The sequence below is a fragment of the Xenopus tropicalis genome, chromosome 3, assembly GCF_000004195.4.
Source record: "Xenopus tropicalis strain Nigerian chromosome 3, UCB_Xtro_10.0, whole genome shotgun sequence".
NCBI lineage: Eukaryota > Metazoa > Chordata > Amphibia > Anura > Pipidae > Xenopus > Xenopus tropicalis.
Window position 1 is genome coordinate 15,390,177 of NC_030679.2, and position 13,584 is coordinate 15,403,760.

At 43.3% G+C, this 13,584-nt stretch overlaps 1 protein-coding gene across 2 annotated transcripts in view; it reads right to left on the minus strand.

The window, feature by feature from the left end:
• btbd11 (BTB (POZ) domain containing 11) overlaps positions 1-6,712 on the minus strand; it is a 132,065-nt gene extending 125,353 nt beyond the window's left edge. For both annotated transcript variants that reach the window (XM_031898685.1, XM_002938690.5), the window contains exon 1: positions 5,583-6,712. In XM_031898685.1, coding sequence (XP_031754545.1) covers positions 5,583-6,441 — 859 coding nt within the window. In that variant the 5' untranslated portion in view covers positions 6,442-6,712. The remainder of the gene's footprint in view (positions 1-5,582) is intronic.
• Between the last annotated feature and the right edge of the window lie 6,872 nt (positions 6,713-13,584).

Below are 13,584 nucleotides of genomic sequence, written 5' to 3' on the forward strand. Positions count from 1 at the left end.
ACAACAGTGTGTGGCTTATTTTCAATTAGTAACACACAATGGGACTGTGTAACAATGAATGTGTACTTATAGGACACAACCTTCAGTGTACTGGAGTTTTGGCAAAAGGAGAGAAGCTGCAACATGGTTTCAATTGTACATGTATTCAGGACCAGCAGTTCAGGACAATACTGCTTTCAATAGCAAGTATGTGTACAAAGCATTGGACGTTTGTAGCTAATAAATGCTGGAATGTTGCTTATAATGACATTTTCTTTAATTATGATGGAGTAATGAAAATAGAAGGATACCAAGCTATACCCTAATTGGTTGTTTGTGAGTAACAACAATTTTTAGCTTTTCTTGTCTTTTACACCTGTTTCCCTCTTAAGTGAAGTTAAGACTGAAGTTCTATTTTCCCAGTGCATCCCGGGGAGAGACAACTGCTTTGGGGTCAGCACAGGTGGGTCAGATCTGTCAGAATTCCCCAGTCACTTGATTCAGCCCCCCACCCATTTGTCAGTAGAGACAACAGATGATTTTTCTTTTCTTGAGTTTTCCTAAATACCCATTAGTTGGGGTTGCCCCCGCACTGCTTTAAAGCCTTTGAAATTGACCTCCTGAATGGTGTGCCCTGAGTAAAAGAACCTGGTGTAAGTCACCATATTTGTACCTACAATGCATTGCATGTGTATTATTTGCCAAAATTCCAGTATCTTTGTGTGTGTTGCATTTTCTTATACAGGGCCCAAGCTATATGCATCAATACTTGAAGTTTGAGGTGGGTCAAAGTGGCAAGTGTTAAGCTCCCAGGCTTACTGCGGGTTCCTTGAAAGGCATAGTAACCTTTGCAGTGTGGCTTTGGTGTGGCTGCAGTGCATGGTTTAAAATTAATGCCCAACAGCTATTCTCTTTCTAAATGATCCTGCCACTTGTACTTGCCCAGTAACAAACTCCAAACTGTGTCTATTTCCCCCACTGGGGAGTGGGTATGCTAAATGCAACCTGATTCTGAATCCTTTCATGATTTCTACCCAACATACATGTTTGTGCCTATAGTAGCAGTGGGATAATAGCCTCTGGGGAAAGACTGTGGCTGTGGGATAGCAGGTATAGTAGGAATAGATGGTGCTTATAGTAGCAGTGGGATAATAGCCTCTGGGGAAAGACTGTGGCTGTGGGATAGCAGGTATAGTAGGAATAGATGGTGCTTATAGTAGCAGTGGGGGGATAATAACCTCTGGGAAGGGACTGGGGCTGTGGGATAGCAGGTATAGTAGGGAGAGATAGTGCCTATAGTAGCAGTGGGATAATAGCCTCTGGGAAGGGACTGTGGCTGTGGGATAGCAGGTATAGTAGGGAGAGATAGTGCCTATAGTAGCAGTGGGATAATAGCCTCTGGGAAGGGACTGGGGCTGTGGGATAGCAGGTATAGTATGGAGAGTTGGTGCCTATAGTAGCAGTGGGGGGATAATAGCCTCTGGGAAGGGACTGTGGCTGTGGGATAGCAGGTATAGTAGGGAGAGATGGTGCCTATAGTAGCAGTGGGATAATAGCCTCTGGGAAGGGACTGTGGCTGTGGGATAGCAGGTATAGTAGGGAGAGATAGTGCCTATAGTAGCAGTGGGATAATAGCCTCTGGGAAGGGACTGTGGCTGTGGGATAGCAGGTATAGTAGGGAGAGATGGTGCCTATAGTAGCAGTGGGGGGATAATAGCCTCTGGGAAGGGACTGTGGCTGTGGGATAGCAGGTATAGTAGGGAGAGATGGTGCCTATAGTAGCAGTGGGATAATAGCCTCTGGGAAGGGACTGTGGCTGTGGGATAGCAAGTATAGTAGGGAGAGATAGTGCCTATAGTAGCAGTGGGATAATAGCCTCTGGGAAGGGACTGTGGCTGTGGGATAGCAGGTATAGTAGGGAGAGATGCTGCCTATAGTAGCAGTGGGGGGATAATAGCCTCTGGGAAGGGACTTGGGCTGTGGGATAGCAGGTATAGTAGGGAGAGATGGTGCCTATAGTAGCAGTGGGGGGATAATAGCCTTTGGGAAGGGACTGTGGCTGTGGGATAGCAGGTATAGTAGGGAGAGTTGGTGCCTATAGTAGCAGTGGGGGGATTATAGCCTCTGGGAAGGGACTGTGGCTGTGGGATAGCAGGTATAGTAGGGAGAGTTGGTGCCTATAGTAGCAGTAGTGATTAAAGACTATGGGATGATGAACTTCTGCTTACATAAACTTGATACAGACCATAATTCAAGATCACTGTGAGTCAGAATAGGAAACAGGTAAGAGTCAACAAAACCACAAAGCTTTCTGACACAAGGGCATTGGGTGCAAATCAGAAACAGTGACATCCACATGGTGCTTTCCTTTAAATCAGACTTTTGTTTTTTAGGCGTGCCTTACACCAGATAACGGCAGCTCTTGTGATTGCTCATCAATGTCCGTTTGTACACAAAGGAAAGCTGTCTTCAACAGGAAGTGGGTGTGGTCACAGTCAGTGGTATACAGAGATATTAACACAGATATTAACATCTGGACTGACATCCTTGTTTAGAATTATAGAGTAATAGTATTCAACAACCAGTCACCTAGGGCAGGGATCCCCAACTATTTTTTACTCATAATCCACATCCAAATGTAAAAAAGAGTTGGGAAGCAACACAAGCATGCAAAAGGTTCCTGGGGGTGCAAAATATGGGCTGTGATTGGCTATTGGTAGCCCCTATGTGGACTGTTTGGCAGTACAGCTGGTTCTGATGCAACTTGAGGTTGCCTTCAAGATGGGAAAAGCACCTGCTTTGAGGCCACTGGGAGCAACATCCAATAGGTTGGTGATCAACTTGTTGCTCAAGAGCCACTGGTTGGGGATCACTGACCTATTCTTGTGATTGGAGCAAATATGAATGGTAAGCAAAGCTAGGTATAGGCAGAATAATGGGGGGTGATCCAGGGCAGGAGATGTGCCTTGGACACACAGCGCATTTGGCCCAGGGGGACTACACTCTAGACTAGTTTCAATAAGGCCGAACTCTAACGTTAGGTAAAGTAATGTCGTTACTGGTGCAGTGTTTTCAACAGTTCCTGTAATCCAAACCAACCAATTAGAAGGTACCATTTCCTAGACTACTATTTGAAAGCAAGCATCTGATTGGTTGCTATTGATTACTAGATGTGGAGTAAAATAGTGCAGTTTTATTGTGCTCCTTTTCTGCATTCTTCCCAGCCTGTCCATATATAGCAAGGCCAACAGGTCCACTCTGTCTCTTACGCAGCTGTTTGTGAAACTACAATTCCCATGATCCTTTGCTAGGGACTACCAATCAAAACAGAGCCACAGGCTGCACACCCTGCAATGTAATAATAGGAATCCCTGCAGTATGCACAGTATTAGTTGTACGCCCAGTCCAACAATATATCATGTCAGCAGCCTTCTCCAGTCGCTTGATGTGAAAGCCGAATGTTTCACAATGACAAATGATTTGCAGTCTATAGGAATGAAGATTGACAGCTTGGGAAATGGCATGTGGATTTCATTTCTGTAAATACTGCTGCACAGAAAAGCAATATATGCGTCCGGCCATTTTCCAGCAGTACTGCCCCTCCTCCACCTACATACATGGTGGTTTTCTTGCAGGGATCTTATCTCCTAAGCCAAGGTGACTGCAAGGAATCTGAGATCTTGGCTGAATTATCATCTTCCAGCTCTGACATTAGACTGCAACAAGCAAACACAGGCCGGTGAGACAGTGCAGGCTCCTCGGCATGAGCAAGGAGCAGCATTGTGCGTATAGGCTCTGCCCATACCTGGGCTTGCTCCAGCCTGGGGGTGGCAACTGGACAGAGAAAGTGCAAAATCAATGGTTGTTGTCTGGTTCATTACATTTTCCTGGAATTATATAGAAGGGTGATAGTGCAAGCTTAGTATTGTAGTTGCGCACACTATGTGTGTATATATATATATATATATTTATAAGATATATATATATACACACACACATAGCGATTTTGTAAGGCATAGCCTTAGAAATAGCAATAGTCAGGCCAATATTTGGTTTGATATATACTGTTTATCCGATCTGCAGGTCTTCAGCTATTGCTGGACTACAACTCCCGAAACCCTCAGCAGCCCGAGACAAACCTATAGTTTCTGAGGCTTAGTCTCATTCTCTGTTTTTAACTTTCTCCTGTGACTGTATGTATGTAGCTATATCTATCTATCTATCTATCTATCTATCTATCTATCTATCTATCTATATCTATCTATATATATATAGCCTCACCCAGATCAATATATTAATGGTTTGTGTAAATGCATACATACAGTATTTATCTTATTTATCTTTGTATATGTATAGTTAAAGTGAATCAAAGTACTCTATATAAATATATATACAGTAAATATGCGTGTATGTTTTTGTGTGCTTCTATGTTTGTACACATGTATCCTTGCACACCACGTACTACTATATTCCCTGTTGGTAGATACAATCATCATAACTACAAATGAACAGAGCACAGCTCATATTAGAAATCATTAGCACACAGAGAGCCCCCCCTTCCTATACAGCTAGTGCCATGGCCGCAGATGAGCCATTGATGCAACATGTACCCCATTGTACCAGGAGATGCGTAAACAAGCCAAGCTCAGAAACCATTTAAGCTCAGTAGCATGAATGAACATTCCAGCTGGCCGGCCGGCTGGCCACACCACTACTGGCCAATACATCTTTCATTAAACAAACAGAAGGCAGCACTTTCATAACAAACAGCGGTTTGTATTTACCACGTCCTGTCCAGCCCCCCCCACCCCTTTTTCTTTAGGGTCAGTAATGTAGATGCTTGGGTATGGATTAACTCCTACATTCCCTGTCATATTCCCATATCACTTGTGTCTATTTTTCACTGCAGATCTCTGCATATGAGGCAGGAGCAGTGCTTTCATAACTTGCGTGCATATGATAAATATTTGTATACGCTCAGCCAGAGCCCTGCACCTCGTACTAATGAGCTCTGCATCCTCCATAGAAGCCCCAGTAAAGATGCAGCACTCTCTTCATGGTCTTAACATGCTTCCTTTGACGTAGCCAAGGTCAGTAAAGAGGGGCTTAAACTGTGGCCCTTAATGTGTTCAGACATGCAGAGCTCTACTAATGATTGGCTAAAGATTTTACAATCAGGGGAAGACTGTAGGGAAGTAGCCACATATCCTATTGTGAGATTGCATTATCATGATGCTGCATACCTACAGATTGCTCCCTGGGGGCGCCATCAACAATTAATTATGCAAGAGATGAACAAACTATGGTCCACCAGCTGTTGAACTGCAGGTCCAGCAACAGCTAGAGGCAAGAAAACCCTAATTAATGATGACCCCTCCCATACCTAACTAATACCTGCAGTACACTGTAACTTTGTTCAAATACCAGCTCATAGAAGACACCTGTACCACCAATACCATCCATATCACATATGCATCAACGGAACCACAAATGAAGACCAGCCTGTCAAACACCATGTTGGAATGCAGAAGTGCTTACAGATGCTACATAACTTATTTAATGCTTCCAATCATTATTATTCAGTCTTTGGACTCTCTACTCACCACTTGCATTTTTACCACAGATAAGGTGCTGGAAGGGCTGAAGCAGTCCCCACAGCTCCGAATCGTTGTTAATTGCTTGCTCCATGGACTCTGCAGTAAAGTTTGGTGCCTCATTTTCTTTCTCCGGGCGAGGCATGGAAAGGACCCTCTTGTAGATCTCCTTGAACAGGGTCTCCATGCAGCCTGTCACGTAGATGGCCGCGTGCTCATGGATCCTCAAGGCCACCCTGCTGTCTACCATCCACCTATAGAACTTCCCGACAGAGAAGGTGAGGCCGCAGCGCACCGACTTGCCCCTGCTGAGCCTATCCGTGGTGCTCATGTTGTAAAGAGACAGGGCGCTGAGGGCCGAAGCGGTACAGCTGGACGCTAGAGACCATGCCAACACTATCTCCATGGCACTTTGGATCTCGTACTTGGTACATTTGGCAAAGCGAAGGCTCAGCCTTTGAGCCTCTTTGGCAATCCTGACCAAAGCCCTGCTGACCAGAGCAGACAGTTTGGAGAGGACATCTCTACTAGCTCCCACCACCATCTGCTCTTTCTTCAAAAGAGCCTCCAGCTCCTCAATGCTCCAGGGGACTTCCTCAAGGTCAGGCAGCCTGGAGCACTGTCCTGAGCAGTCCAGGACCTCCGAGTCTTCAGCCAGGACAGTGTTGACCGTGTCAAAGCTGTTGTGTCTACTGTGCATGGAGTCAGTTAGATGCCAACAGTTTCCTCCATGGACATAAGCTACCGGGTGAGAATCGGAACACAGGGACAAATTAGAGGACCTGATGGAATCCGCAGCACCACCATACCCAGAATCCAGGGTCAAATCTTCCAGTGTCCTCACAGCTCTCTTACCTCTTCTTGCCATAGCTGCACTTCATAATGCACAGAAAAACTAAAGGGGAGGAACGGGAGCTAGACTGCAGTTCTTTTCCCTTAGTCTTTGCATAAACAGACGGAAAAATAATCCTCCTTAACAGCTAAAAACAAAAAGGAGAGAGCAAGTCCTTTACCCTGCAGGAAAAGCCAAACGAAGAGAAAGTCCAGTGTTTGCTAATGAGCAATTTTTCCACAGCAGCAAAAAGCCTTCTCCCAGCCCACAGCCCCAGCACTGCATTATAGCATGGAGAGCAAGCTTGAGAAACTGACTGAAGGGAAAGGGGCAGGCAATGCAAATCAAAGGGAGGAGTGACCAATCGCAGAGCTGCATGCTAACACCATCAACAGCAGCAGAAAGGGGTGGAGGCAGCCAGTTTTGGAATGTTCGCTTTGTAGTAGAGGCAAGCACTGAAAGAGACTTGTCAGTAGCTTCTACCCTAGAATACTTTTTGAAATGTAGAATAAGAATGCCTTTAAACTGTAGCCCTTTAATACTATCACTGTGCTATAAGCGCACCGAGCACAAGTGCAACATGGTTACACTTTATATTATCAGTAAGTAGAGTAGCTACTGCTGTATTAAGATATTTCTATAGGCTTTATCAGCATTGGCAATGCAGTCATCATATCTTTGGCATCAACAAAAACTGCCTTAGGGGGTCTCTTTAAAAAACTGACAGTGTTGTTAAAAAAAAACTCAAGTTGCTTGTGTGGTAAAAGGCAAGTTGGGGCATACGTGTAAAGTGGCCCTAATTCCACAGAAATTACAGCGTAGGGCTTGGTTACCTAGGTCAGGGTGAATGAGAGATAAGGGATGGAAAAGTGCACCCCATAGAGCCCATAGACCAGGGGTGTCAAACTTAATCACATAAGGGGGCCAAAATCTAAAACACAGACGTGCCAAAAAATTTTAAATAAAGATTATTAAGATACATAGGGGCCGATTCACTAAAACAAGCACTATTTATAGCATGCGTTAAAAATGTTATCTTTTCTTATTTTTTGCGACTTAACGCTCGATTCACTAAAAGGACAGGCGTCATAATTAAGAAGCAATGTTCTTTGCGTTATATATTCACTGCATTCTATATTAACGCACGATTTTAGACACGTAACCATTACTTTCGGAAAACTACTGTTCTGAAAATTACCATTTCCCTGAAAACTGGAGGATGCATCCCTCTAGGGCCAACACATAGTTAAAAAAAATCCCAATGCAAAGTCCATGTTGTGTTGCCAAAAGCTCAGGAACCACAATTTTCTTTAAGTACCGCCTACAGACTAATGCGATATTTAGCGCATTTAATGCTTCATATGTGTTTGTGAATCATGCGTTAGTATTATTTCTATACACCAATTAACGCAATGCGAGGTAAATAACGCATTGCGGTAGCATGTTTTTTTCACATGCGATATGCGTCTTAATGCGTACGAAATGGTTTTGATGAATCAGGACTTAATTATTGCATGCTTTTTAAGGCAAAAAAGCATGCGAAAAGCATTATCGACCTGTAGTGAATCGGCCCCTTAGTCTTAGTTACTATGTGAGGAGAATTGAAACTGATTACGCTGGACAGTCAGACACACTCACCAAGGGCCACATAAAACAGCCAGGCGGGCTGAGGAGTGGTGTAACTACTGTGTTGCCCTGGAGTTGACAGTTCCTACCTTGAACTCAACCCTTAACGTGTGGCTTACTTGTGCAAGCAGAGACACAATAGGGCTTATGTATGATCCCAACCACAGTTGCTGCCCCCCAGTCAAAATGCACCCCTTGGACTTTTGTATGGTTGAGCTCAGCAGTGCTTAGTCCTTCCTGCCTTCTTTTCCCAATTGAGCACTGTTGCACCTAAAAATACAGGGGAACATGGGAGCTAACACCACCTCCTAGCCAGGTGGTAGCTCCTTTTTTGTACGGCATCACAGCACATTTGTGCCTAAAGAATCAGATGGAAGCATTACTCACATGTCAAACACCAGAAATGATGCAAACCAGACTTCTCATTTACATACGATTTGTGATGAAATGTGTATGCAGCTTTAGTAAATTTGCTGGCAATTTGGCCAAGCGCATAGCCTCCTCGTAATTCAATACTTGAATTCTTGAAAAAATGCTGCACTGTAGGAAAAAAACATAATTGCACTCGAAATTGCACTTTGGTATCTACACATGCATGTTCTCTTATGGGAGTTTAAGTAGTCAGTAGTATAACTGTTACAGATCCAGCAACTATGGACCCAAGGAAAGGACGGGTCCAGAAAGGACCAGTGACTCCCGCACCCTCTCTCCTGTTTAGTGTTACTGATGACATAGCATGAAGGGAGGGGCCCTTGAAAGGTGAAGGAGTGGTAAATTGCAACAGCAGACACAGGTAAAGGGACAGAGCTTTACGTACACATTATGCAAGGTCTATATCCACTTTGAGTTAACTTTATCCATAGAAAAGCAAAGAAGATAATTTTTAAAATATTTTTTCAGTTTCCATTAGAAAGTGAGCTTCCCCTTTAACTTCACATTGTTTTATCTATTCTTTCACACACAGGTAAAATATATCTAAAATAAGTAGCCCACCTGCTGCCACAAAGTGTCAGCCCTGTCAGCGTCCCAGCAGGACAGTGGGAAAACGATGCTTGGGAAACTGTCAAAAAAAGGCACAATCTGCACCAGTGACTGCTTATTTATAGTGTATGTATTGTGAATGGCTGCCTGCTGGCTTTCTCGCTAAGTAAATGAGGGTGGTAAATAAACAGAATATACGACCTACAACTTGCCTTATTCACACGAAAAATGTTTGTGCTGGAGATGAATGTGGGAATGGTGACATCTCAATTGCTCAAGGAACAACACTGGTTCCTTCTAGTTATATCACTTTCCATTTTAATGGAATGGAATTGAAAGCTGTTTTTATACTGTGCACTGCTAGTTCTGGCTTCTACAAATAAGGGTGGCAGAAACCAGCTGATTAATAGACCTGAAGGTGAACCAACTTCTGCTCTTCTGACGTTTGACTACACTGTTATATTGACAAGTACAAATTGCCCAATAATCTCTGTTCATTATAATAAGTTGACTGACGTAGGATAATGACTTAATTACAGATGCAAAAGGACTCTCTGGCATCTGTAATTGAGTTTGGGGTGCCTAATTTGCAGATTCAGTTAGGAAGGTTTACATACCCTTTAAGACTGCTGCTCCTATTTTGGAAAGCAGGGCAGTACAATAAGTTTTACAGAGGGATTATCTCCCCTTTAAGAAGCATATTTAGGGAAATATAGTGAATATAAACCCCACTTTTCAATGGGATTCCTTTTTAAAAGGGAGGGCTGGCTAGGGGGCTAAGAGGATTGGGGCAGTGTGGGTGCCAGGCAGCAGGCAGGCTCCCATTAATATACTCAGTGTAAGTAGAAGCCTCTTGCAGGGGTTCAGATGTGTTTTTCTTTCCATTCTCATGGCCGGGGGCAGAGCAATGGAAAGAGATGTTTAAGAGGTGGGAAATCCCTGCAGCTCAGCACGTCTGTCCTTTTTGGAATTTTGGAATGAATATCTATTTGCATTTTTTTCAGTCTCAGATTAGGGGGTCTTGTTATTCATTCATAGGCCTGGGGACACTTTTCTGTCTCCAGCACTGATATTAAAAGAGGCCGTGCCATGTATCTTCCCTCACAGTCCTGCTTTCATCTATGCCACAAGGATCCAGCATTCACAACTCTATCCAGTGGGGGTACATGTAGGGGTAAAATTCTGGCACTATTCTTTGTGGGAGACTATAGAAAACACACAATTGCACTCCACATTTATGTTGATGTTCAAATTAAGGGCTGCAATAATAGGTGTACAGTAATAATACAGTAATAATGATGTGTACAGTAAGTCATGGTGGTATTGGGAAGGGACTATGTGGCATAGTGAGTATAGTAAGGCAAGGTGGACTCAGGGTATAGGTCTGTTACAATCTGTAAGACAGTGTGTGTTGTAAGGCAAGATGATGTTAAGGAAGAGGCTGTTACTATGTGAAAGTTTATATAACTATGCTAAAATGATCCATATGGACTTGTGCCAAATGGCAAACATATAATTATACCTACCAAGAGCCATGACACAACAATATGGAAACCATAACATAGAAGATAACACAATATAATAAGCACAGAAAAGTGCTTAATGAACAGATGTGGGCTGCTTTATCCAAAAAGTCAGTTACTGATGGGTGGCAACACTCATCGGTAATATCACTTAGCGGTAATACCCAACACAAATGGGTGGGCAGGTGGGTTTCTCCAACACTCCAGGTGCCTGGGCATCAGGGAAAGGCCCCTTCCTATCTATTGTCCACTAATACCCATTAACAGACCCTGTAACTGGCATTCCCCTCTTCCCTGTCAAATCCCATCTACCTAGTCCAGGGGCACCTTCATTAACCATTCTGGTGCCTGACATGCAAGGTGCAGAATGCAGCACTTGTGGATGGAAGGCATGGGCAACCCCATAAGCAGGACCTATAAGGGGGTGGACCTTGCTAAAACCTGGGTGAAGTTTGGCATATCAAATCTATAGCTGTGCATGACCTGCATGCACTCGGGGCATGCATTAAATTGTTTAAGAATGTAGGAGGCAGTGCAGGGCCACCACCAGGAACCAAGGGGCCCAAACTACCGAGTTAGCTAATTATGTCACCCCACCCTAAGCCACCTCAGTCATGCTCCATTATGTAGACATCCCACCAACAATCCTTCCCCATACCTTTCACAACCTGTATATCAGATTTTTACATCTTATATATATGTGTGCCAATTTGCTACTGGAGATTTTATAAGAAGAATCCATGCACCTATGAGCAGTTGCAGTCCCCATCCCTGACTGTGAGACCATTTTACTGTACAAGGCAAGAGATAGTGACTACCTATTCCGTACATTGTCTCCCTTAATACTGGGAAAGGATTTCAAGTGAATATTGATTTTTATTCCTCCCCAATCTCCCTTTATTACAGTAAATCCAGAGAGTGAATGGGTTATTAATAGAATGATCTGCTCAAATCCCCAGCTGATTAGTGTTGGGGAATACATCCACAGAGGGTGAGATTATAGGAACGAGGGGATGCCGCCACATTCCATATTCCGTTGCATTGAATCTGTACATTTTTTCTTCTTCTTAGGCATTCTGGGAAAAACCACACATTTCAGCTCTCGTTAAAACTGATCCTCACTGACAACATTGAGGCAGAATATCATGTGGATGAATGTAATTTTTTACAAGAAATTGTTTTTTGGCCTTTGAAATTAGAGCCTAAAGGATATCCTTTCTAATAGTTATTATTTTCTCTTAAAATATATAACTGCCTCCCATTAAACTCTCCCAATACATCCCAGCTCTATAAAGTAAGTGGCCCAAATTTATTTCAAGATATAAAAATATTCTCCAGTGGGCATAAAATGACACAGTAACCCCAGCATAAAATGGCACTGGGACCCCAGCATAAGGTAGCACTGGGACTCCAGCAAAATGGCACAGTGACCCTAGCATAAAATGGCACATTGACCACAGTGATGAGGTATCACTTGTGGCGCTACCATTGTAGGCAATCCCTTGACCGGGGGATGTTTCCATCGGCCAGATAGTGAAGTGATAGTTAGTGATTTGGGTTTCCTAAAGGAAAAGGAAGTGAGAGTGAATACTCAAAATTCCTCAAAATGTGTTATACCTGCTTGACCCTAAGATGTAGATCTAAGATTTTCAAGGTTTTGTATGTTATATGTTGAAGGACTTAAAGGCCAGCGTGGGTTTGGTTGTTTGGTGCTGGTGTAGGGGGACATCCCATTGGACAAAGTGAGGACTTTACTGGGGATGATTTTCTGTGGGAGGGTTTATACTACAGAATGATGGAATACATCTCAATTGTTTTTTTGGTCTGTATTATTACTCGATTCCTTATTGTATGGGTTATGTTTTTACTAATAAAACATACTATAAGCACCATCTCCCTCTATATCAGGTTGTGGCATCATAGGTAATGCGGGGTGAAATACTTTCTATATCAGGAGTGGGAATAAAAGTCAAAAAGTGGGAACAAAAAGAAAGGTTAAAAGAGTAGATAGCGGAATAACATAATTAGGTTACATTTTGTGATCATAAAGACTAGCGATCAATAAGTGTCTTTTTTCTGTGCAACATTTTTTATGTGCAACAAATTTTTACGCAGGCGACATTTTTTTATGCTTAATTTTTTTATGACTCCAAATGCATTAAAGTCAATGGGCGTTTTTTTTTTCTGGCGACTTTTTATATATCATCTCTATATTTACTTTCTGTTAATATGATGCCATTAAACAGGCTGTGCAGAACACAGTGTCGGTAAAGTATGAATCACAATAGTGAGTCTGTCATTGGGAGCTGTAGGGTTCAGATGTGAAGCCTGACAGGGTGTAGCTCTGGAGGGCGGATGTTTGTGGTTTGTGGTGTTTGAGGGTACAAAAAGATTTTAGTAAACAGCTGAACTGCCTTCAATAGTGGTGGGGCCCTATTATTTATATTATGTAGGACTGGTCAACCTTCTGACCCTTCAGCTGTTGTTGAACTCTCAGCACCCACTGACAGCTCTAATATAAAGTGTTCTATCTATCTATCTATCTATCTCATCTATCTATCTCATCTATCTGTCTGTCTACCATCCATTGGTTTTTGGGGCAGATGTTGGTTGGGTAGGCTGGTTGGGGTGGCAGCATACACAGGCAGAAAAGATGCCATATCGGTCTGAAGAACCTGAATCAGCAGCTTAAATCTGCCTGTGTAGGGCCACCTTTATACCTAAAACCTGTTGCCCCTGGTCAAGAGCATTTTGGCCCCTAGTGCCACCCTGAGGGGGGGGGCTGAATAGCTAGTGCAGAGAGCACAGTAGCACTCTCTGCACTAGAGGAGCTGGAATTTCGATTTAAAAATTGTAATTTTGGCTCTTTTTGGCCACCCTTGGTTACTTCAGGGGCACTGCCACCTGAGGGGGGTTTCTCAACTCGCTCCTGCCCCTGAGTCAGTGATCATACTCTGGGCCTACTGGGACCCATTAGGAATGGACAGAATCAGTGTTTCCTTGCGGTTCTATCCTGACAGCACTTTGACCAAATGATCTTGCAGTAGAC